A 25,389-nucleotide genomic window follows, 5' to 3' on the forward strand; every position below is an offset into this window, starting at 1 on the left:
ATGATTTCACACGTTTACCATCGATTCCTGAGGAGGAGTTCTTGTACTCCGAAACACGTCTGTACGATTTTATGCAATTTGTTTGTTAGTTTGCCTAAACAAAAAGTTGTAAAATAGCTGTTTAAAGGCACTTAAAACTGTTATTTTGCATTTCCTCCTTAAATATTTTTGCATTATTATTAGATATTTGCATGCCTCCTTAGTAACCCCAGGACTACCCACTTTCTTTGTGTGGCAAAGTTTCAACACAGAAATACATTGATAAGATTGGCAAGAAAATGTAGGCTATTGTACTACTTTTGAATACTCAGGTGTTTTTAAAGCCTGTACAATTACATTGCAAATTTGACTGAGCAACTTTCATTTAAGTAGCTGAGAAATATTTGACCAGGAATAGGCTGACTCAAAGTACTGGCGTTAATTGCTTTATCTATCTATCTATCACACGAGAAGTGCAGACAAGAACGCATATTGAGAAAGGGCCCTGATTTCAATCATCTCGACAGAAAGGCAATACACTTTACTTTACATTATAGCGACATCTAGTGTTGTAGGATGTTAATGCATTACCGGGTTCATGCGGGTCCCAGCAGCAATAAAGCAAGCAACCTTGAAGATAAGCGACCTTGTCCATCGAACAATATGGTATCGCATTCGTCCCGCATTCATTCCTTCTCAATAGTAAACCCATGACCCTAGATAACCCCTTCAATGGCTTCAGTCTTCTGTCACTCACCCATACAGTCCACTCACAGGAGTGTGTGTAAATTGATCTGGCAAATGGCGCTCAAGTGAAAGAACCGGTAATTCTACCTACTTAAGAATGTAAAGGATTCACATAATAAGAGACATAATCCACACACTCGCTGTACTTATAGCTACTTAAAGCGTCTGCAATCAACTTCCTCAAAGGAAACACATCCTTCCAGGGATTTGACCGCACGTGTTCCGTTGCCATGGAGACAAGTCAAGTTTGTTCCCCGGCTGAAAAGCAGTGTCAGGTTTTACCGTTTTGTGTTTGATTTGATGTTCCGAGTTTTAACTTTTAACTGTCGAGTTTGCTGTCAGTTCACGGGATTACTATGATTCATATGACTATTTGCAGCTATAATAACAAGGCACAAGATTAATTTTCAGCTTTTGATTAAGGTAAGAAGAGAGAGAGAGAGAGAGAGATCAGGTCTTCTATCGATGTACCAGTCCATGCAGGCATGCAGTGAATACCCGAAAGTTTTAATTTAATTTTGTTTTTATTCTGCTTTATACTGTTGTCGACAATAGCCTGCTCTATAGTGAAGTTTTTCATGCAAGAGTGGGCTACTATTACTATTAGGCCTAGTTGCTAGCTCTAATGCACATCATGCACACCATGCCCCGCATGGGACCTTCTCATATACAGTAGCCTATATATATGTAGAAAAGTAGAATGAGAGGCCATGTGGCAGAGGGTCGCCTCCAGATCCTGCAGGTCTACCGTCTACTGCAGTATGTTCATGAAGGGGACAAAGTCCAGATAGAGAAGATGGTCAACCTAGGCGTGGAAGATCTCATCAATCTGACAGAACCACAGCAAGGCACGGGGGTGCTGCACCTGGCCGCTGAGGCCAACAACCAGGGTAAGATGCGTGTTGGTTACTTTGGCACTTCACTTAATTCACTCTTGCTGGCAGTGGCATTTACATTTGAATCGAAGATTTTAGAATCTTTTGGTCAGGCAGTATAATAATTGGCAATAATGATGAATGTGTTATGAAAAAGACGAATCACAATCTAGTACTTCCTTCAGTTGATGGCACAACTGTTGATCAGAGTAAAACAATACTGTCCATAGAAGTCAGCAAATTAAAAACGTGCCTGAGGAAGGTCGAAAGACCCAAACGTTGTATTTGACATTAAATAAAAAGCTCTTGAACCAGCAAGTGACAGTGTGCGGGTCTCCCTCCCTCTCAGCAAATTAAAAACAAAACAAATTATACTAATTAAACTAATTATTCTAAATAATTTAATTGTGTTGCATATTATCCTCTTAGAAAGTTGATGAACATCTCTAACCTTCTGCCAAAACAGACATGGTCAGCTTCCTAATCTCTCAGGGGGCACAACCCAACATCCAGGACAGCAGGGGCCGCAGCCCGGTCATGTTGGCGGCAGAGTTGGGTCACGATGGACTGGTGGCCCTGCTGGCGAAGAACCACGCTGACATGACGCTGCTGGACGCAGAGGGCAAAGGTCAGAGGCCACAGACTGACCACATAGCAGTACTAGCAGGTGTTTAGGGTCTGGAGAAATGGCGGTAATACTTGAGTAGAATACTCCAAAGGCTAATTGTAGAAAGAGCAAAAGAAAGCTCTCCACTCATGCATAGCACACACACACACAGTAAAATCCTGCATGTTAATTTAAGTTAACGTAAGTGATATTTTCAGAAAAGGACAAAAGTGTCTAACCTTTTCCACATATCATTGCAGTTTGCAGAGAGCAATGTTTTGAGACCAGTCAAGATTACTTTCTTTATAGCACATTTCACACAAAATGCTTCACATAAGGCATAAAAAGAAAAAGAGGTGAAACAAAGTATGTTTATAGGGTGTAAGTGGCTAAAGAGAAATACATCATAGAAGGAATAATGGTCCTTCTATGTAAGATCACATTTCTCTTAAGGCAAATGGTTGGTTTAGCACAAGTGCTAATTTTCAGCAACACCTTGTATATAAACACAAAGACAGACATACTGTACACATTAAAACCTGGGAGCTAACCAGTACAGTACAGTCTTAACTGTTGGCCACTGTTGGCCACTGAGCAGTTACGTTGGGGGGGGGGGTCAGTGCCTTGCTCAAGGGCACTTCAGCAGAGTTGGGTGATTGATGACCCTTCACTGCCCCACGCAGATTTTTCTGCCGGTCCGGGGAATCGAATCAACAATATTACAATAGTTTTTCGCCAATCAAAACACAGAACATGGAGGCCAGAGGAGATGGCAGCGTGTGTAATACAGGTCAGTGGAGCTAATGCATTTTAGTCAGAGCATGTGAGGTAATGGCAGCTCCGAGCCTCAACTCCACTAACATATTCTAATTCCAGTATTACTTTCTCATCCTGCAGTTTGGGGCCCCTACACAGAGCCTCATCTCAAGTTCAGTATAAGCTGGCTGGAGGGCTTGTGCTGAATGCCTTGCCTTGTCTTACAACTCATGAAAATGTATGCTGCGTCTGTTACGCTGTTTAGATATTGATGAGGGGGATGTATCCCCTGGCAACTCCCATCAGCTCGCCCAAAGTTCTTCGGGAACCCTTTTAAACCAATTATGATAATTGCTTCAATTACATCGTTGTCCAGGGCATCGATTACAGCAAACGCATGGGACTATTTTGAGAACAAGCAAATGAGTGAAAGAAGCATAGCAAAAGACAGGAAGGAGGTGTGTGTGAGCTTGAATATTCTATTTGTGTCCGACTGTCCGTACTTGCACACTTTTGTTGCGCGTGTTTGGTTGCTTGGTGGGTTTTGTAGGCAAATTTGTGTTTTTCTGTTGCCATGTGCCGTGTCTCTATGGGTGAGCTCTATGGTGTGAATGTGTGTATAGTATGTGGCTAGTGTTTGTGTGTGCACGCACATGTCATGGCATTCGGATACATCTAATTACAGATCAGGCCCTGACGGCAATCCCATCGCCTCCCACGAAGCCAGTTGGGTAACCCGATACGATTGTGGCTGACTCGGTCCACTCTCAATAGTCACACTACGTTTCTGTCCCCTGTAGGCTGAGTCTCAATAGTCTGTTGACATGTTCTCAGAAGTAAAACCATGGTGTTTTCTTTAGGGAAGTCTCAATCTCAGTATTGAAACTGATCTGTTTCCACTTGTAGGCACAGCCTCAACCATAAAATCAGTATGTTTAGAGTTTGAGAATGCATTGGGCGTTTAAGTTAAATAACTCCGAAACTACAAATCATTTCAAAGTAAAAAGTTTCAGCATGTGTCTCCACAGTAAGCTGAATTATAAAAAGTGTGAATGGAGTTTCTAGGTGAAAGTGCTTTTTTGACGTGCCAATATCTGCCATTGAGCCCCATTGTGAATTTCTCAAATTTGAAAGCACTATATTTCTAAAACTATGAAACATTTCAAAGATTTCTTTTCAGGCATGTCCACCGTAAGATGAACCTAAATAGGTTTGAATGGGGTTTCTAGGTGTAAGTATGTAGGACTAGTAGCATGCCAAAGTTTGTGCTATTGCCATTGAGAATGCATTGGGCGTTTAAGTTAAATACGGGGGGGACATATTTTGACAGCAGAAACTGCTGTCATAATTTCTCCCTATTCCAAAGCCCCCCCAGGTACATTATATATTTAAACTATTTTCAGCAATGGTACACTTATTTTTTCAGTGGGTAGATCTTGTTGAGCTGGTCGTTTTTAAAGTAGATCTCACGTCATAAATGTGTGGGCACCCCTGGTTTAGACCATGTAGGTTCAGATTAAATTAAAACCAAGTTGTTCATCCTAGTACGTTCAAGCCCAGCCCAGGCCATATCCTATCAATCATATCCATATCCATCATATCAATTTTTTTAAATTAATCACTTTAAAAAAAATGATTAAGTGATTAAAACCAGGAAAGGTCTCATATCATGACATCGACATAATATCAATATCATGACATGATATCAGCCCCACCATATCTCAGTACGAAAAAGAAACCCCATCTCACTCCCTTTTCCCAATAATGGCAGGTGATGGTATTTTGAGAATCTTAGCATTCAGTTATTCTATTAAAAAAATCCATCTGCCCTGGAGGGGATCCCGCTGCTGTGCTGCATCCATATCTTATTTCAGATTTAAGATCTCCCACCGTTTTGCTCTCCCTTTCCCCACCTTGTACCTCACTTCCTCCATCCTCTCTCTGCAGGGGTCTTGTTCTATTGCATCTACCCCACAAAGCGTCATGCCCGCTGCCTCCACGTGGCGTTGGAGAACGGCGCAGACGTCAACAATGTGTCAACTGAGGGGAAACCAGCCTTCCTACTACTGTGTGAAAACGCTCTGGACTGCACCATCATGTGCCTCAGCATGCTGGACAAAGGAGCCGACGCCAACGCAACCAATCAGGTTTGAGGTTTGCAGGGTTGATCACTGAAGGCTTATGGGAGATGTAGTATGAAGGTAAATGGTAAATGTAATGCATTTTATATTGCCTTTCGCCAAAAGCGCTTTGCAATGTACATTCACATACACATTCACACGCTGATCAGATAGGGGTTCAGTGTCTGGCTCAAGGACGGCCACTCTACATCATGTTGTTCTGTTGGTGGAGAAAATGTCAGCGATAGAAGAGGGAATAGGTTTATAATGTTCTGGTAGGAAACTAAGTGAGAATTAGGAATTCACAGAGGATAAAATAAAGTAATGCAGTTAACGTTCTAGTACAGTAAATAATGCACTAATGCTGCTGAATGTATTGTCGATGCACCTCTTTTTGAGGGGCACTAGCCCCTCCTACCCCTATGTAGGTCCAGCTTTGAGGGTCTGTGTAAACACAACCATTGAAGACAAAAGTGAGGACGCAAATTGTGATTGGCCAGAATGAGATGATGTATGATGACGTATGTTTATTAGAGCACGCCTCACTTCACAGTGGTGTGATTGTTTTATTATAATCCTCCAGTTAGATGTGCTGCCAAAAGTGTATCTTACGGAATCTTCAATGTAAACTGCCTTGCAGAGATATATATACATATCCCTTCCAAAACATTTCTCAAAAATAAGGCAAATTGTTGCAAAAATACTTTTATTTTAAAATAATCAATCATGCGACATTTAGTGTTTTGAGGTTTGCTTACACTTACACACAGTATGTGAGTCCTATTCAATGTACAGGGTATACAGTGAATGTACACTGAACGTGAATCCCCCCGACCGCCCACCCCTTTTTTTCCCCCTCACTGTATATGTTTCTTTTCCCTTTTTACCTCCTTTATGATGAATTCCTGTTCTGTCTATAGAAGTGTCTATTTGTACGTCTCTAAATGTTTTGATGATTTGAACATGGTGGACCCTATTGGAAACAAGTGTAATGCTTAATTGGGTCGTCCACTCACAGTTAACAGCCTTTGTATTGAGTTTGTGCTTGAAATGTACTGTAATTCTGCAAACTGTTAATAAATTCTTCAATCAATCAATCAATCAGTACATCATCTGTTCAGCATACAGTATGCTTCTAAGAATCACTAGTAAGCACAATTACCAATTATGCGCAGACACTGTACAAATTAAAGAACATATTTATGGGTTCATTTGGTTACATTTGTACACTCTCTGTGATTAACTGTGCATTTTACTGTGTGTCGTTAATCCAGAGCACAGGTGTCACTGCACTGATGGAGGCAGCCAAGGCAGGCTCTGTGCAGCTCCTCCGAGCCCTTCTGCAGAGAGGGGCAAACCCCAACACCCTGGACAACAAGCGCCTCAGTGTCGTACACTACGCTGCCATGAGAGGCTTGTTTGAGGTGTGCAGGTGGTCGGTATACAGAAAGAAAGTTCAACCCTACTGTACATGATGTTTTTGTTTTCGTAAAAGAGTAGAACGGAGCAAATGCATGCCCTGCCCTGACGCTGACACCGCGCTCCCTCGGGTCATGACTCATGACCCGAGGCAGCGGGTCATGTTTGAAGTCGGTTGGTTGGATGGTTCTCAAGATACGTGACCTACAGACCTACACACGGGCAGAGATTTCATGCAATTTAAGTAGAATAAACAGACAACATGAAGAATTGAATCCTACATTTTGTAATAACACTGACTCTATTGGCCCGGGACCTGAGAGTTTTCTGTCCTTCCTCAAAGGCTTTTATCGAACCTCTCCTTTTCCCCTTCGCCCAAAGTCATATGATCTTGTGTTCAAATCCAGCGTCCTCTAGCTGACCGTTGCCCTGTGCTGCTGTTTTTGCTCCAGGTGATTCAGGTTCTATCTGCGTACTCAGCAGATATGGGTGTGATTAGTGCAGAGGGCAACACACCCCTCCATTATGCTGCCACCGCAGGCCATGCAAACTGCTGCAAGTTCCTGGCCCAGAGAGGTACAGTGCTGAATTTCAATGTGAATTTAAAGTGTTCTCCATGCTGTGAAGTGTTCTATGATCACTAGGAGCTGCACTTACAGTATTCTGTATGTGCCTGTGATGCAGACACATTTAACCCATTATGACCTCTGTTTTTCCAGTTTCCTTTTGTTCTAGGGACCCCCAGAAGCAAATATTTCAGTTAAAAATGTTTGCTTTAAAATATATATTGGTATTCAAAGATTAGCATAAATCTTCACGACTTTTCAAAAGTAGCAGATCTACAAACTTGTATATCTGCCATTTTATTTTATCGTGACACTACACTCATAAAATATAAAACTACACCGATGCTTTCCCGCTTTTAATGGGTTAATTTCCTATTCCATTCTGTTCTATCATTAATACACATCTATCATGTGAGTTGCATATTGCAAGTTTGAATCGTATTCATTACATCTTACAGTACATGTACATTATAAATCAAAAGATTAGCAGATACTCAAATATTTTCCTATCTATCCAATTTATTTATTCATCCATGACAAATCATGCTCCATGTTTTAGGCTGTAACCCCAAATTGAAGAACAATGAGGGTTTGCTGCCGCGTCAGATTGCTAAAGACTCGGGTCACAAAGCTGCATCCAAGGAGCTGAGGAAATCTGAGAGGCTGCAGTGGAAGACCAGTAAACCCAGTGGCACTGCCGCCTGGGCCCTCAACCTCCACGACTGGTCCTACGAGAACGAGACGGCCCTCCGCAACGCCTTCGGCGACAAGTCTGACATGGTCTCCATACAGAAGTTTATTTCTGTGATGGAGGAGCTGATGGCCCCACTGGACGCGGATCATTTCCACACGGTCCTCCTGGCCCATGACAGGCGGAGGGAGGGCTTCATCAACATCAGCGACTTCCTCAAGGGCGTGAAGTACGTCCAGAAAGCCTTCCTCATCTCCTCCTATGCCCCAAAGAAGAAGAGGGGGAAGAAAGGAGGGAAGAAGGGAGGGAAGAAAAAGAAGAAATTCACCCTGCCTCTGCCCATCTGCACCGTCCCCCCTGAGCACATCCACCGGCGCCAGGATGGCGGGCCGCCCCACTTCATGATCGAGACGTACAAGCAACACACCGACCTCAGCCGGTTCGACCGCGACCACCCGCCGTCGCACCCCATAGAGGACGACTCGGCCTGGTATATAGACGAGCCACAGAAGGTCTACATCAACGTCAACTACTGCGTGAAGTCGGGCGACCTGGAGTCTTTGGACCTGGCCTTCAGTCAGGATGTCCCCGTGGACATTAAAGATCTCTTTTACAAGACCCCGCTAATGGTGGCCTGCTCCAGTGGCAGCTATGAGGTGGCCGAGTATCTCCTCGGACGAGGGTGAGACGGGAACTGCTGTATTTTTTGGGGGGTGTTTAATGGTTTAAAGCCTGGGTTTGCTTTTTAAATTATGGTTGAGGAAAGCATAGTTTTAATAAACCATGAGCCATAGATTATATTTTATAAACCATGGACTACAGTTTAAAAACGTTGGCTAAATCTAATATTATCCAAAGCAGATCCGTTTCCGAGTGGTATTTACATTGTCTGTGGTTGTTTTGGCACAGTTCAAAAAGGAAAATGCACAAGTATTTTACCTTAAAACTTTATATACAAAAATCAAATAACTTAAACCTAGATGACATTTTGAATGACTCAAGATCAGGCTAACCTTGATGCTGACTGTGATTGTGTACCACAGGGCAGACGTGAATGCAACTGACCAGTTCCGCTGGACGCCCCTCCACCACGCAGCCCACGCGGGACAAGTGGACATCGTTCAACTGCTATTGGAGGCCGGCGCTGCCGTGGACGCCCCCGCCCTCAACGGAGCCACGCCCCTCATGAGGGCCATTGAGACCTCTCGACCCTGCTGTGTGGACTTCCTCATCAAGGCGGGGGCAAGGGTCACGGCCGAGAACAAGAAAGGTTGGCAGCAATACATCGCAAATGTCAAAACGGTGTCCACTGGAAAATATACATTTAGTGTAATGCCATTCTTTATTAACTTATTAGTAATGTATTATTATTACAGATACAGAAAACTAACAGTCACTGACTGCATCAGAATGAATGTATTATGAATTGTAAACAGACTGAATGCATTTCCACTCAGAGCAAAACTGCCTGGACATCGCCAGGGTATACGCAGACCACAGGATCATTAGCTTGGTCAAAAACAAGATGGATTCTCTGCCTAAACCCAAGGAGAACCAGAGGGGGAAACTTGTCAAACCTCAGCAGGCCAAAGTCAGACCAGCCACTACTAAAGAAAAGGTACTGAACGCCATCGGCCTTAGGGTTTGATGCCCACCATGGCCATCCGAGGTGAAAATGTGGTGATGTGATGACAGGAGAATAGACGAACAGTATCAAATTATTCTAACTGAAAATGTACTACTGCTGCTAGAATTGTGCTAAAATTGTGTAAAGTTATTTTCTTTTATCATCATATGTCACATGATCCCTAAAGAGCTCAACACCAAATTAAACCCATTCACCTGTTGATAACATTTTCATATAAACACATAAGAAAATTATATTATATCTGCAGAGCTTTTAAAAAGGTGTTGAATAAAAGTATTCCCCCCCCCCCCCCCCCCACACACACACACACACACACACACACACACACACACACACACACACACACACACACACACACACACACACACACACACACACACACACACACACACACACACACACACACACACACACACACACACACACACACACACACACACACACACACACACACACACACACACACACACACACACACACACACAAATTATCCAGTTTTGGAATGTTGTCTATTTCACTAAATTATAAATGCAGTGTTTTCATCGACCACCAGCCCTACACTATATCAGATTAATCATTGAGCCAGTCCCATATTTCAAAGTCGGCCTCGACCTGTGTATAATTGTCTTCCCTTGTCACCATGAGAGAAATCCAAGCCCGTAAAGAGATACACAGTTGTTACTCTATAGCCTCAGCGACTTGTAAGCAAATTAGCCGAGATGTGTTGTGTTACAGCTGACAGAAGCTGATGTTTGGGATATCAATAACCACATACAGACACACAGTGGAATCTCTCAAAAAAGTATATTCTGTTGAAGGCTCACACAAGGAAATTACTTTGAATCAGGCTAGTGTAGTACCTCTAACTCAGCGGTCCCCGACTCCCCAAACTATTTTGGCCATGCACCCCCTCTTACCTCCTGACCTAGCTGACGCACCCCCCCACGCTCAGTCTCGCCGAAAATGATACATTTTTAATAGGATTATGCCAAATAATGACAGAATATCACTGCACTGAGAGACATACAGATGCTGTATACTCCCACAGCTGCTCTATACATCTCCTTACAACAGGGTTTTACAGGATCTTGCCGTTTGTGTTAAATAATCCCATAAAACCCGCCATTACCCTTTTCATGTCACGCACCCCCTAGAGGGCTTTCGCGCACCACAAGGGGTGCACGCACCACAGTTTGGGAACCCCTGCTCTAACTGAAGACCAGACAAAGGATATTGTTTTTATTTCAAACTCTATAACAAGTAGCCCAATAGTTATGCTCCTCCGCCTCTGAACTGTTTCAGCCTTGGCCTCGTTGATAGGAAGTGTCAAATCACACCAATGACGGTTAAGCGTACATACTTTCCTGTCACTTGTCAACCTCGTGCTCATTATTATTGATGCTGATCACCTGTGTTAACTATGTGACCTATATACACAGTATACTGTAACGAAACATCATGAGTTTGTAAAATAATATTACACATATTGTGTTGCACCTCAAGTCAAAACTGTCTTATATTTAAAATGTTCGATTCAATTCTTGTGTTCCTCAAAATCAATCCATTAAGAATTAAGCTGTCGAAAATTATGTATTGTAAAGAATTATGATTCATGACTGCAATCTCTGCTATCGTCCTCCTTGCCTCATCGTCACTTACAGAGAGCTGCTACAGAAACGCCGGTGCCCTCCACCACAGCGCCGGTGCCTTCCACCACAGCCGTTGCCACGACAGACAGGGTCGCCTCCCTGTCGGAGAGCATCATACCACACAACACCAGGATCACCGGTGGCAAAACCAACGCTGTGGACATCACCTTTGTGCCAAAGACGGTAAGGCCTCAACGACATTTGGGTTGTCTTCACTAGAGTCTACACTGTAAATGTGTAATAAATGTAACCACATGGACCCATACAGATACATTTGGTTACATTTGTACGGTTTCTATTTCCTACTGTATCTACAAATCAAATCCATTAACAATGCATGTGAAAATAATCAAATAATCATTTATATTTGAAAAGTCTGGTGCTTCTTCACCAAGTCAGGTTTCTTCACCTGATGAATGTGTTAGTTACGGTCTGTCAGACTTGTCAAACCCACATACTGTAAAGGTAATATTAATGTATAATAAAAAATAAACGCCTAAGCAACACTAGTATGTAATCATCCAACACACAGATCCCACGGGAAGGAAATATGCATTTCAATCATTATGTTAAAGTTAAGGACACTGAGTGTAGTGTTGCTGTACCTTATCCATTTGTAACTCTAAGAGCATTATATGTTCATACTGTATGTGCAATATGTCGCCTGGGAAAAAAACATGGGCTGCCTTTGGTTTAGAATCCCAGGGAGCTTTTTTCAGTCTACACAAATCTCTCTGCCAAAGATAACCAAGCTATTCTTGGCTAATGTTCCCCCCAGAATATGGATGCCGGGGTCCAAGTGGTTAACAATCAAACGAAACAAAAACGCCTTGTCAACGTCCCCTCCTTCATTCTTCCCTCCTTCGTTCTCTCAGGTGTGGAGAAGACCTCTCACCACCAGCCAGCTGATAGCCAAGAAGGAGACTCGGAGACAGCATCTCTCCTATGAGGTGGACTTTGATGACCTGACGATGCCTTTCAACAGAAACATCCAGAGGAAATCCCTGGAGCAGCCGGAGGCCACAGACTAGAGCAGAAGCAGTGACGTGTTCATTGTGAGTGAGAATGATGATGATGATGATGATATTTTGGTGACCGTTTGATGGCTTTTAACCCATTTTGGGCGGGAACCCCTTTTGTGTAGCATTATGTTATGCTTTAGCTATTGAAAAATAGCAGATCTACAAGCTCATAGAGCCGAGTGGATTTTTGAAAAATCGACTGACATAGAAACATAGCTTTTTCAGAGAACTGTCAGGATGTAGAAGACATTTTTAGAATCTGATCTCAGGTCAAAATGGGTTAATTGCCAGGTATGTGTCACATTGTGAAACATACTGCAGCTTTCCCAGTGAAGCCTGATAGCATTGCCACATTAATTTACCATTGAAACCAATTGCTTTCACAGGCTAGTATAAACTAGCGTGTGGCTACTGCTACTCGCTGGGCTCTATTAGGCATCATTAGGCAACATTTTTATAGTGAATTGCCATTCGGCACCATGTGTAACATTCCACTTGTGTGTCTCCAAGTGATCAGGAGAGAGGAATAACAGATTCAAAGCTGTCAACAGTGTCTAGTCTGTCCACAATGTAAACTTTGTCTTTTGCCAATTGTATATTGAAGATAGCCATAGCTACAAGTCATCAATTAATTATCACTAGTAGAGAATAACAATAATAAGGAGAATGACTTTGGAATAAAGGGGCTATGCTATAGCTTTATACAAGACAAATAATGTGTAGACCTTTTTTTCCCCTGTGTAAAGCATTCTAAGAATATGAAAATACTGTGTTCTCATGGTGTCACATGCTCTCCAACAACAACTCACAACAGAACTAGGAAAGACATTGCAATGATTGCACAGTACCCGAACAAAAACAAACAAAAAAATACAAAACACTGCAAGCAAAACTTTGACAGGATCAACACTGGGCAGAATGTAGTTTCTGTTTCGGCATAGTTTCAGTATTATTTTTTTTAGGTCCAGTATATGGTTTCCTGTCCTCTTCAGTGAGAGGAGTGAAGAGAGTGAGGAAGCTTGAGGCTTTTAAGCCCAATTTATACTTACTCTAAGATCGACAAGCTCACAACACGCTGCGCTGCGATGCATTGTGATCTTGTGAATCGGCTATTTAGGCGGACTGTAAATTAGGAGCAGAGGAGCCTGATGCTGGTGTGTCAGCTCATCTCTGACACTTATCACACACAGTCAATCTGCAAGTGACCACAGAGACACAGGAATATATTATGGACCCATAAGGGTCCATTTGGTTCCATTTGTACGCTCTCAGAGTTAAAGATCTTCAAGGGTCCATTTGGTTCCTAACTATGAATCATTTAGCTGGGGACCCCCTGGAACCCCCGTCAAGGACACCTGTGGGACCCAGGACTACATTTTGAGAATGGGAAACTATCTTATAGATCCCTAAGAGGATATACGCATGGATTGGATTGCTGACAAAATGTAAACATAAAACAGACAAACACAGCTGCAAATGTCAGGCTTGTGCTATTTTGGGGGGAGGGGGCGGGTGGAGAGGGCGGGTGGGGGGTTCATTTGTCTGTGTGTCAACTGTCATCCCTGTGTTCCTGAAAACCAGTGCAAAAATGCCAAGCTGCTCCTGTAAAATTATGGCTGTCCGTGCAGTTGCAGTTCTTCAATGGAACCACGGGGTGGTGCTGTTTAGTAAACTTTACATTGCAGTGTTTTGTTTGTTGATGTACTAATGGATACTAGTGGGTGCAGTGCAGTCGGTGAAAATTTAAAAGAGGGAGCTTCAATATGGCACCTGTGCATGCTGGCCCGTTCTTAGATTGCATGCCAAGGCCGCTGCCACCCATCATTACATTACACCCCATCTCATTACATTACATTAATGATAATGAGTTTGTAATTTGAACCAATGCACTACTGAATCGACTGTGCGGTTAAACCAAATGAACAGAGGAATCACGTCCTGGCGTTTTCACTGTTTACTCAATCCACTGTTTACACCTGTGCCTTTAGAGGGAGTGACTTAACCCATTCAGGACGGGAATCTCTTTTGGTGATTTAAGCATTATGTTATACTTTAGCTATTGAAAAATAGCAGATATACAAGCTTGTAGCTATTTTTAGTGAAAATGTGTGCAAATCTTTGAATATACTCTTTCACAGCGAATGTTTTTAACTCAAATATTTGCTTCTGGGGGGTCCCTGGAACAACATATTTTCAGATGGGGGTCCTTGACATGAAATAGGTTGAGAACCACTGATACAGAAACATAGGTTTTTCAGAAAACTGTGATGATTTACTGGGCTCATGGGTCAACTCAACCGAGCAGGATCTGAAAGTGAGGAAGGCACTTGCATGGAGGGCCCTGAATGGCATGACCAGTGTATGGAACTCCAATCTCCCCTGACAAATCAAACTCAGCTTCTTCTATGCAACGGTGGAATCTGTTCTCCTATATGGCAGCGAATGCTGGACCCTGAAGCCAACCCTGCAGAAGTCTCTAGACAGGTGCTACACCAGAATGCTGCATGCAGTATAACATCAGCAAGAGCGTACATGTTACCAACAATACCCTGTATGAGGGAATAAGCCTATCTCACAGAATTTCCCCGCCCCCTTAATACGCCCCCTTTCGGAGTTAGTGGTGATAGCGTGACGTCACTCCATAGACGCTACATGTTAACAGAGTTAATTTAAGAAGTCTACAACTTTTGTTTTCTCAAGGTAAGGTTTGTTCTATCTGTTCGAGCTGATTTACCATCTTGTTTGCTTCATAATAATATTGGTCTGTCACATTTTTACATTAGAAAATGTACTTAGATTCTCCAGAGAAAAAAACGTGTAAATGCTAATGTTAAATGACACCACTATTTACCGGAAGTGGGCGTGGAAAGCGGGCTGTGAGGGCTCCGTTCTTTTGGCAAATCTAGAACTTCCTGCCAGAGAGCTAGCAAATTTAAGACATCCGGTTGCTTTCAGAATAAAAGCGTGGTTAATTAAATAATTATTACATTACATTATTAGTATTGTTATTACATTACAGTTATTGTGAAGACACACATTATGTTTCTGTGTAAAAATAAGTAATTAAATAACGTAAAAAAGTTATCTAAATGGATAAATGCCCAAGTCCATGCACTGGAGTGCCCAAGTCCATTCACTGGAGTGCATGGACTTAATAAAGTGGATGCTGGACAAAATCCCTGCTATGTTTCGACTAGTGTGACATATGCACGCGTCCGGGGAGACCTCCTCTACAACACCACACTGTCCGCTAAGCAGCAGAGGTGTAAAACAAAAATTGGCACCAGGTCAGATGTAAAAAAACTTTAAAAAACTTCCCATTTCCAGACTACAGTGGACTAAAGTGGACACTGGACAAAAATCCCTGCTATGTTTCGACTAGTGTGACATATGCAGGCGTCCGGGGAGACCTCCTCTACAACACCACACTGTCCGCTAAGCAGCAGAGGTGTAAAACAAAAATTGGCACCAGGTCACAGGTCAAAAAACATAAAAAAACTTCCCATTTCCAGACTACAGTGGACTAAAGTGGACGCTGGACAAAAATCCCTGCTATGTTTCGACTAGTGTGACATACGCACGCGTCCGGGAAGACCTCCTCTACAACACCACACTGTCCGCTAAGCAGCAGAGGTGTAAAACAAAAATTGGCACCAGGTCAGATGTAAAAAAACTTAAAAAAACGTCCCATTTCCAGACTACAGTGGACTAAAGTGGATGCTGGACAAAAATCCCTGCTATGTTTCGACTAGTGTGACATATGCACGCGTCCGGGGAGACCTCCTCTACAACACCACACTGTCCGCTAAGCAGCAGAGGTGTAAAACAAAAATTGGCACCAGGTCACAGGTAAAAAAACATAAAAAAACTTCCCATTTCAAGACTACAGTGGACTAAAGTGGACGCTGGACAAAAATCCCTGCTATGTTTCGACTAGTGTGACATACGCACGCGTCCGGGGAGACCTCCTCTACAACACCACACTGTCCGCTAAGCAGCAGAGGTGTAAAACAAAAATTGGCACCAGGTCACAGGTCAAAAAACATAAAAAAACGTCCCATTTCAAGACTACAGTGGACTAAAGTGGACGCTGGACAAAAATCCCTGCTATGTTTCGACTAGTGTGACATACGCACGCGTCCGGGAAGACCTCCTCTACAACACCACACTGTCCGCTAAGCAGCAGAGGTGTAAAACAAAAATTGGCACCAGGTCACAGGTAAAAAAACATTAAAAAAAATCCCATTTCAAGACTACAGTGGACTAAAGTGGACGCTGGACAAAAATCCCTGCTATGTTTCGACTAGTGTGACATACGCACGCGTCCGGGGAGACCTCCTCTACAACACCACACTGTCCGCTAAGCAGCAGAGGTGTAAAACAAAAATTGGCACCAGGTCACAGGTCAAAAAACATAAAAAAACTTCCCATTTCCAGACTACAGTGGACTAAAGTGGACGCTGGACAAAAATCCCTGCTATGTTTCGACTAGTGTGACATACGCACGCGTCCGGGGAGACCTCCTCTACAACACCACACTGTCCGCTAAGCAGCAGAGGTGTAAAACAAAAATTGGCACCAGGTCACAGGTCAAAAAACATAAAAAAACTTCCCATTTCCAGACTACAGTGGACTAAAGTGGACGCTGGACAAAAATCCCTGCTATGTTTCGACTAGTGTGACATATGCACGCGTCCGGGGAGACCTCCTCTACAACACCACACTGTCCGCTAAGCAGCAGAGGTGTAAAACAAAAATTGGCACCAGGTCACAGGTAAAAAAACATAAAAAAACTTCCCATTTCCAGACTACAGTGGACTAAAGTGGACGCTGGACAAAAATCCCTGCTATGTTTCGACTAGTGTGACATACGCACGCGTCCGGGGAGACCTCCTCTACAACACCACACTGTCCGCTAAGCAGCAGAGGTGTAAAACAAAAATTGGCACCAGGTCACAGGTCAAAAAACATAAAAAAACGTCCCATTTCAAGACTACAGTGGACTAAAGTGGACGCTGGACAAAAATCCCTGCTATGTTTCGACTAGTGTGACATACGCACGCGTCCGGGAAGACCTCCTCTACAACACCACACTGTCCGCTAAGCAGCAGAGGTGTAAAACAAAAATTGGCACCAGGTCAGATGTAAAAAAACTTAAAAAAACGTCCCATTTCCAGACTACAGTGGACTAAAGTGGATGCTGGACAAAAATCCCTGCTATGTTTCGACTAGTGTGACATATGCACGCGTCCGGGGAGACCTCCTCTACAACACCACACTGTCCGCTAAGCAGCAGAGGTGTAAAACAAAAATTGGCACCAGGTCACAGGTAAAAAAACATAAAAAAAATTCCCATTTCAAGACTACAGTGGACTAAAGTGGACGCTGGACAAAAATCCCTGCTATGTTTCGACTAGTGTGACATACGCACGCGTCCGGGGAGACCTCCTCTACAACACCACACTGTCCGCTAAGCAGCAGAGGTGTAAAACAAAAATTGGCACCAGGTCACAGGTCAAAAAACATAAAAAAACTTCCCATTTCCAGACTACAGTGGACTAAAGTGGACGCTGGACAAAAATCCCTGCTATGTTTCGACTAGTGTGACATACGCACGCGTCCGGGGAGACCTCCTCTACAACACCACACTGTCCGCTAAGCAGCAGAGGTGTAAAACAAAAATTGGCACCAGGTCACAGGTCAAAAAACATAAAAAAACTTCCCATTTCCAGACTACAGTGGACTAAAGTGGACGCTGGACAAAAATCCCTGCTATGTTTCGACTAGTGTGACATATGCACGCGTCCGGGGAGACCTCCTCTACAACACCACACTGTCCGCTAAGCAGCAGAGGTGTAAAACAAAAATTGGCACCAGGTCACAGGTAAAAAAACATAAAAAAACTTCCCATTTCCAGACTACAGTGGACTAAAGTGGACGCTGGACAAAAATCCCTGCTATGTTTCGACTAGTGTGACATACGCACGCGTCCGGGGAGACCTCCTCTACAACACCACACTGTCCGCTAAGCAGCAGAGGTGTAAAACAAAAATTGGCACCAGGTCAGATGTAAAAAAAACTTAAAAAACGTCCCATTTCCAGACTACAGTGGACTAAAGTGGACGCTGGACAAAAATCCCTGCTATGTTTCGACTAGTGTGACATACGCACGCGTCCGGGGAGACCTCCTCTACAACACCACACTGTCCGCTAAGCAGCAGAGGTGTAAAACAAAAATTGGCACCAGGTCACAGGTCAAAAAACATAAAAAAAACTTCCCATTTCAAGACTACAGTGGACTAAAGTGGACGCTGGACAAAAATCCCTGCTATGTTTCGACTAGTGTGACATACGCACGCGTCCGGGGAGACCTCCTCTACAACACCACACTGTCCGCTAAGCAGCAGAGGTGTAAAACAAAAATTGGCACCAGGTCACAGGTCAAAAAACATAAAAAAACTTCCCATTTCCAGACTACAGTGGACTAAAGTGGACGCTGGACAAAAATCCCTGCTATGTTTCGACTAGTGTGACATACGCACGCGTCCGGGGAGACCTCCTCTACAACACCACACTGTCCGCTAAGCAGCAGAGGTGTAAAACAAAAATTGGCACCAGGTCACAGGTCAAAAAACATAAAAAAACTTCCCATTTCCAGACTACAGTGGACTAAAGTGGACGCTGGACAAAAATCCCTGCTATGTTTCGACTAGTGTGACATACGCACGCGTCCGGGGAGACCTCCTCTACAACACCACACTGTCCGCTAAGCAGCAGAGGTGTAAAACACTTTAGTCCACTGTAGTCTGGAAATGGGAAGTTTTTTTACCTGTGACCTGGTGCCAATTTTTGTTTTACACCTCTGCTGCTTAGCGGACAGTGTGGTGTTGTAGAGGAGGTCTCCCCGGACGCGTGCGTATGTCACACTAGTCGAAACATAGCAGGGATTTTTGTCCAGCGTCCACTTTAGTCCACTGTAGTCTGGAAATGGGAAGTTTTTTTAAGTTTTTTTACATCTGACCTGGTGCCAATTTTTGTTTTACACCTCTGCTGCTTAGCGGACAGTGTGGTGTTGTAGAGGAGGTCTCCCCGGACGCGTGCGTATGTCACACTAGTCGAAACATAGCAGGGATTTTTGTCCAGCGTCCACTTTAGTCCACTGTAGTCTGGAAATGGGAAGTTTTTTAAAGTTTTTTTACATCTGACCTGGTGCCAATTTTTGTTTTACACCTCTGCTGCTTAGCGGACAGTGTGGTGTTGTAGAGGAGGTCTCCCCGGACGCGTGCATATGTCACACTAGTCGAAACATAGCAGGGATTTTAGTCCAGCGTCCACTTTAATCCACTGTAGCCTGGAAATGGGAAGTTTTTTAAAGTTTTTTTACATCTGACCTGGTGCCAATTTTTGTTTTACACCTCTGCTGCTTAGCGGACAGTGTGGTGTTGTAGAGGAGGTCTCCCCGGACGCGTGCGTATGTCACACTAGTCGAAACATAGCAGGGATTTTTGTCCAGCGTCCACTTTAGTCCACTGTAGTCTGGAAATGGGAAGTTTTTTTAAGTTTTTTTACATCTGACCTGGTGCCAATTTTTGTTTTACACCTCTGCTGCTTAGCGGACAGTGTGGTGTTGTAGAGGAGGTCTCCCCGGACGCGTGCGTATGTCACACTAGTCGAAACATAGCAGGGATTTTTGTCCAGCGTCCACTTTAGTCCACTGTAGTCTGGAAATGGGAAGTTTTTTTAAGTTTTTTTACATCTGACCTGGTGCCAATTTTTGTTTTACACCTCTGCTGCTTAGCGGACAGTGTGGTGTTGTAGAGGAGGTCTCCCCGGACGCGTGCATATGTCACACTAGTCGAAACATAGCAGGGATTTTTGTCCAGCGTCCACTTTAATCCACTGTAGCCTGAAAATGGGAAGTTTTTTAAAGTTTTTTTACATCTGACCTGGTGCCAATTTTTGTTTTACACCTCTGCTGCTTAGCGGACAGTGTGGTGTTGTAGAGGAGGTCTCCCCGGACGCGTGCGTATGTCACACTAGTCGAAACATAGCAGGGATTTTTGTCCAGCGTCCACTTTAGTCCACTGTAGTCTGGAAATGGGAAGTTTTTTTATGTTTTTTGACCTGTGACCTGGTGCCAATTTTTGTTTTACACCTCTGCTGCTTAGCGGACAGTGTGGTGTTGTAGAGGAGGTCTCCCCGGACGCGTGCGTATGTCACACTAGTCGAAACATAGCAGGGATTTTTGTCCAGCGTCCACTTTAGTCCACTGTAGTCTTGAAATGGGAAGTTTTTTTATGTTTTTTTACCTGTGACCTGGTGCCAATTTTTGTTTTACACCTCTGCTGCTTAGCGGACAGTGTGGTGTTGTAGAGGAGGTCTCCCCGGATGCGTGCGTATGTCACACTAGTCGAAACATAGCAGGGATTTTTGTCCAGCGTCCACTTTAGTCCACTGTAGTCTGGAAATGGGAAACATAGCAGGGATTTTTGTCCAGCGTCCACTTTAGTCCACTGTAGTCTGGAAATGGGAAGTTTTTTTAAGTTTTTTTACATCTGACCTGGTGCCAATTTTTGTTTTACACCTCTGCTGCTTAGCGGACAGTGTGGTGTTGTAGAGGAGGTCTCCCCGGACGCGTGCATATGTCACACTAGTCGAAACATAGCAGGGATTTTTGTCCAGCGTCCACTTTAATCCACTGTAGCCTGAAAATGGGAAGTTTTTTAAAGTTTTTTTACATCTGACCTGGTGCCAATTTTTGTTTTACACCTCTGCTGCTTAGCGGACAGTGTGGTGTTGTAGAGGAGGTCTCCCCGGACGCGTGCGTATGTCACACTAGTCGAAACATAGCAGGGATTTTTGTCCAGCGTCCACTTTAGTCCACTGTAGTCTGGAAATGGGAAGTTTTTTTATGTTTTTTGACCTGTGACCTGGTGCCAATTTTTGTTTTACACCTCTGCTGCTTAGCGGACAGTGTGGTGTTGTAGAGGAGGTCTCCCCGGACGCGTGCGTATGTCACACTAGTCGAAACATAGCAGGGATTTTTGTCCAGCGTCCACTTTAGTCCACTGTAGTCTTGAAATGGGATGTTTTTTTATGTTTTTTTACCTGTGACCTGGTGCCAATTTTTGTTTTACACCTCTGCTGCTTAGCGGACAGTGTGGTGTTGTAGAGGAGGTCTCCCCGGATGCGTGCGTATGTCACACTAGTCGAAACATAGCAGGGATTTTTGTCCAGCGTCCACTTTAGTCCACTGTAGTCTGGAAATGGGATTTGTTTTGACATTTTTTGACCTGTGACCTGGTGCCAATTTTTGTTTTACACCTCTGCTGCTTAGCGGACAGTGTGGTGTTGTAGAGGAGGTCTCCCCGGACGCGTGCGTATGTCACACTAGTCGAAACATAGCAGGGATTTTTGTCCAGCGTCCACTTTAGTCCACTGTAGTCTGGAAATGGGAAGTTTTTTTAAGTTTTTTTACATCTGACCTGGTGCCAATTTTTGTTTTACACCTCTGCTGCTTAGCGGACAGTGTGGTGTTGTAGAGGAGGTCTCCCCGGACGCGTGCGTATGTCACACTAGTCGAAACATAGCAGGGATTTTTGTCCAGCGTCCACTTTAGTCCACTGTAGTCTTGAAATGGGATGTTTTTTTATGTTTTTTTACCTGTGACCTGGTGCCAATTTTTGTTTTACACCTCTGCTGCTTAGCGGACAGTGTGGTGTTGTAGAGGAGGTCTCCCCGGACGCGTGCGTATGTCACACTAGTCGAAACATAGCAGGGATTTTTGTCCAGCGTCCACTTTAGTCCACTGTAGTCTGGAAATGGGAAGTTTTTTTAAGTTTTTTTACATCTGACCTGGTGCCAATTTTTGTTTTACACCTCTGCTGCTTAGCGGACAGTGTGGTGTTGTAGAGGAGGTCTCCCCGGACGCGTGCATATGTCACACTAGTCGAAACATAGCAGGGATTTTAGTCCAGCGTCCACTTTAATCCACTGTAGCCTGGAAATGGGAAGTTTTTTAAAGTTTTTTTACATCTGACCTGGTGCCAATTTTTGTTTTACACCTCTGCTGCTTAGCGGACAGTGTGGTGTTGTAGAGGAGGTCTCCCCGGACGCGTGCGTATGTCACACTAGTCGAAACATAGCAGGGATTTTTGTCCAGCGTCCACTTTAGTCCACTGTAGTCTGGAAATGGGAAGTTTTTTTAAGTTTTTTTACATCTGACCTGGTGCCAATTTTTGTTTTACACCTCTGCTGCTTAGCGGACAGTGTGGTGTTGTAGAGGAGGTCTCCCCGGACGCGTGCGTATGTCACACTAGTCGAAACATAGCAGGGATTTTTGTCCAGCGTCCACTTTAGTCCACTGTAGTCTTGAAATGGGATGTTTTTTTATGTTTTTTTACCTGTGACCTGGTGCCAATTTTTGTTTTACACCTCTGCTGCTTAGCGGACAGTGTGGTGTTGTAGAGGAGGTCTCCCCGGATGCGTGCGTATGTCACACTAGTCGAAACATAGCAGGGATTTTTGTCCAGCGTCCACTTTAGTCCACTGTAGTCTGGAAATGGGATTTTTTTTGACATTTTTTGACCTGTGACCTGGTGCCAATTTTTGTTTTACACCTCTGCTGCTTAGCGGACAGTGTGGTGTTGTAGAGGAGGTCTCCCCGGACGCGTGCGTATGTCACACTAGTCGAAACATAGCAGGGATTTTTGTCCAGCGTCCACTTTAGTCCACTGTAGTCTGGAAATGGGAAGTTTTTTTAAGTTTTTTTACATCTGACCTGGTGCCAATTTTTGTTTTACACCTCTGCTGCTTAGCGGACAGTGTGGTGTTGTAGAGGAGGTCTCCCCGGACGCGTGCATATGTCACACTAGTCGAAACATAGCAGGGATTTTAGTCCAGCGTCCACTTTAATCCACTGTAGCCTGGAAATGGGAAGTTTTTTAAAGTTTTTTTACATCTGACCTGGTGCCAATTTTTGTTTTACACCTCTGCTGCTTAGCGGACAGTGTGGTGTTGTAGAGGAGGTCTCCCCGGACGCGTGCGTATGTCACACTAGTCGAAACATAGCAGGGATTTTTGTCCAGCGTCCACTTTAGTCCACTGTAGTCTGGAAATGGGAAGTTTTTTTAAGTTTTTTTACATCTGACCTGGTGCCAATTTTTGTTTTACACCTCTGCTGCTTAGCGGACAGTGTGGTGTTGTAGAGGAGGTCTCCCCGGACGCGTGCATATGTCACACTAGTCGAAACATAGCAGGGATTTTTGTCCAGCGTCCACTTTAATCCACTGTAGCCTGAAAATGGGAAGTTTTTTAAAGTTTTTTTACATCTGACCTGGTGCCAATTTTTGTTTTACACCTCTGCTGCTTAGCGGACAGTGTGGTGTTGTAGAGGAGGTCTCCCCGGACGCGTGCGTATGTCACACTAGTCGAAACATAGCAGGGATTTTTGTCCAGCGTCCACTTTAGTCCACTGTAGTCTGGAAATGGGATTTTTTTGGACATTTTTTGACCTGTGACCTGGTGCCAATTTTTGTTTTACACCTCTGCTGCTTAGCGGACAGTGTGGTGTTGTAGAGGAGGTCTCCCCGGACGCGTGCGTATGTCACACTAGTCGAAACATAGCAGGGATTTTTGTCCAGCGTCCACTTTATAAAGTCCATGCTCTCCAGTGAATAGCATTTATCCATTTAGATAACTTTTTAATTACTTATCTTTACACAGAAACATTACTTATTACTTATTTTTACACAGAAACATAATGTGTGTCCTATAGCATCGTTTAAATGCTTAATTTATAGTTTTAATGTGCAAATTAATCTTTTTTTCAATACTCTAGAGGGTACTCTTATTTTGAAGAGATCGTCCCCCGGAAGTCTTATATTTGCTCACTTAGATTTGCCAAAAGAACAGTGCTGGCTGTGAGATAGGCCTATACCAAGCATGAGCCAGAAAGTAGCAGCCAGGAGAATGAGACTAGCAGGACAATGCCAGAGACATCAAGAACTGCCAGCCAGCAAAGTAGTGCTGTGGGAACCAACACATGGGCATCGATCAAGAGGACGTCCCACATTAACATATGTGGACGTACTCAAGAAAGACGCAGGAGCGCAAAGCACCAACGAGCTGGCCAGATTTATGGAGAACCGGGACGACTGGAAGCGACGATGGAGGGCTCGTCTGAGGACGACCTAGAGAGAGTGTAAATGGGTTAACAACACATGGAACACACAATACCGGATAACATGTCCCGACACTGCGTTGACACGTGCGCTTATCAGCACCACCACTGGCAGATACAATTAGATTGCAGTGTCCTCGAGGTCTGTGGGGACACACTTACAATCAAATATACAGGAGATCTGTAAATATATAGGTACATGTAACCACGACCACGCCATGGATTGATGGGAGAGGTGATGCATGGCTGAGGATATGAGAGCAATGAGAGAGGCAGGAGGAAAGGAGGAGGGAACACAAAAAGCTACAGTCTACCATTCATTGTCAATGGAAGCCAGCGACATGAAGATGCAAAGATCATGCATCAGACGTTTGTAGCTGCTGCAAAAGCTACAAATACACTGTGTAGCTTTGTATCTTTTGCATGATCTGCCCGTGTAAACGCAGCAAAAGGGACATTGTTCAGTGAAAGAGAGACAAATAGCCAACCAACCCCAGAGAGACTAGACTAGAGCGAAAGAGAGAGAGAGCAGGGGAGGAGTGACTCAGAGGATGGGTGTGATGGACTGATGAGAGGCAAAGCTAGTGGGAGGAAGAAAACATAAGAGTACAGCACAGAATACACTACAGTACGAGCCCTGGGCCGTTCCAGGGACGCCCACACGGACCCCCCGGGGACCCCCACATAGTAACTCTGTCATTTCTCGACCGTTTCGGACGCACGGCTGCTCGCTGGAACCGGACTGCCCCCCTGGGCGCGTTCCTGGGGGTCTGGATGTTCCGGAGACCCCCGCACAGTACACTACAATACAGTACAGAGCACAGTAGAGTACAGTAACTATAACAATAAATGTATAGTTTAACCACCTCGCTTACCTAAATTCAAACTACACTTGAAATAAATAATTAAATCAAATCTTTTTTTCAATCTTTCCTCTCATTCATTGACATGTCGAAAACTAGTAACTAAAGCTAAATAAATCCTCTCCTCTTCTCACTCACTGTGTGTTGCATTTCAAAGTATTTTATTGAAGTTTTTACAAACTATCACAACACAATAAAACAGAAGTCAAGGCTTGGCATTACATCAACATTTTGCCAGCATTGATTACTCAGCACTCAGGGCTCTC

At 43.9% G+C, this 25,389-nt stretch overlaps 1 protein-coding gene across 1 annotated transcript; it reads left to right on the forward strand.

Annotated features, from left to right (window-relative positions):
• Window positions 1-1,426: 1,426 nt before the first annotated feature.
• On the forward strand, window positions 1,427-12,088 carry ankef1a (ankyrin repeat and EF-hand domain containing 1a; the record flags this gene model as incomplete). Its single annotated transcript, XM_079525747.1, has 10 exons — window positions 1,427-1,616; window positions 2,068-2,229; window positions 4,912-5,111; window positions 6,359-6,508; window positions 6,956-7,079; window positions 7,629-8,442; window positions 8,804-9,030; window positions 9,218-9,378; window positions 11,070-11,240; window positions 11,933-12,088. The coding sequence occupies 10 exons, from the start codon at window positions 1,427-1,429 to the stop codon at window positions 12,086-12,088; spliced, it is 2,355 nt and encodes a 784-aa protein (XP_079381873.1).
• Window positions 12,089-25,389: the final 13,301 nt, after the last annotated feature.

The sequence above is a fragment of the Electrona antarctica genome, assembly GCF_951216825.1.
Source record: "Electrona antarctica genome assembly, chromosome: 17".
In the NCBI taxonomy this organism is placed as follows: Eukaryota; Metazoa; Chordata; class Actinopteri; order Myctophiformes; family Myctophidae; genus Electrona; species Electrona antarctica.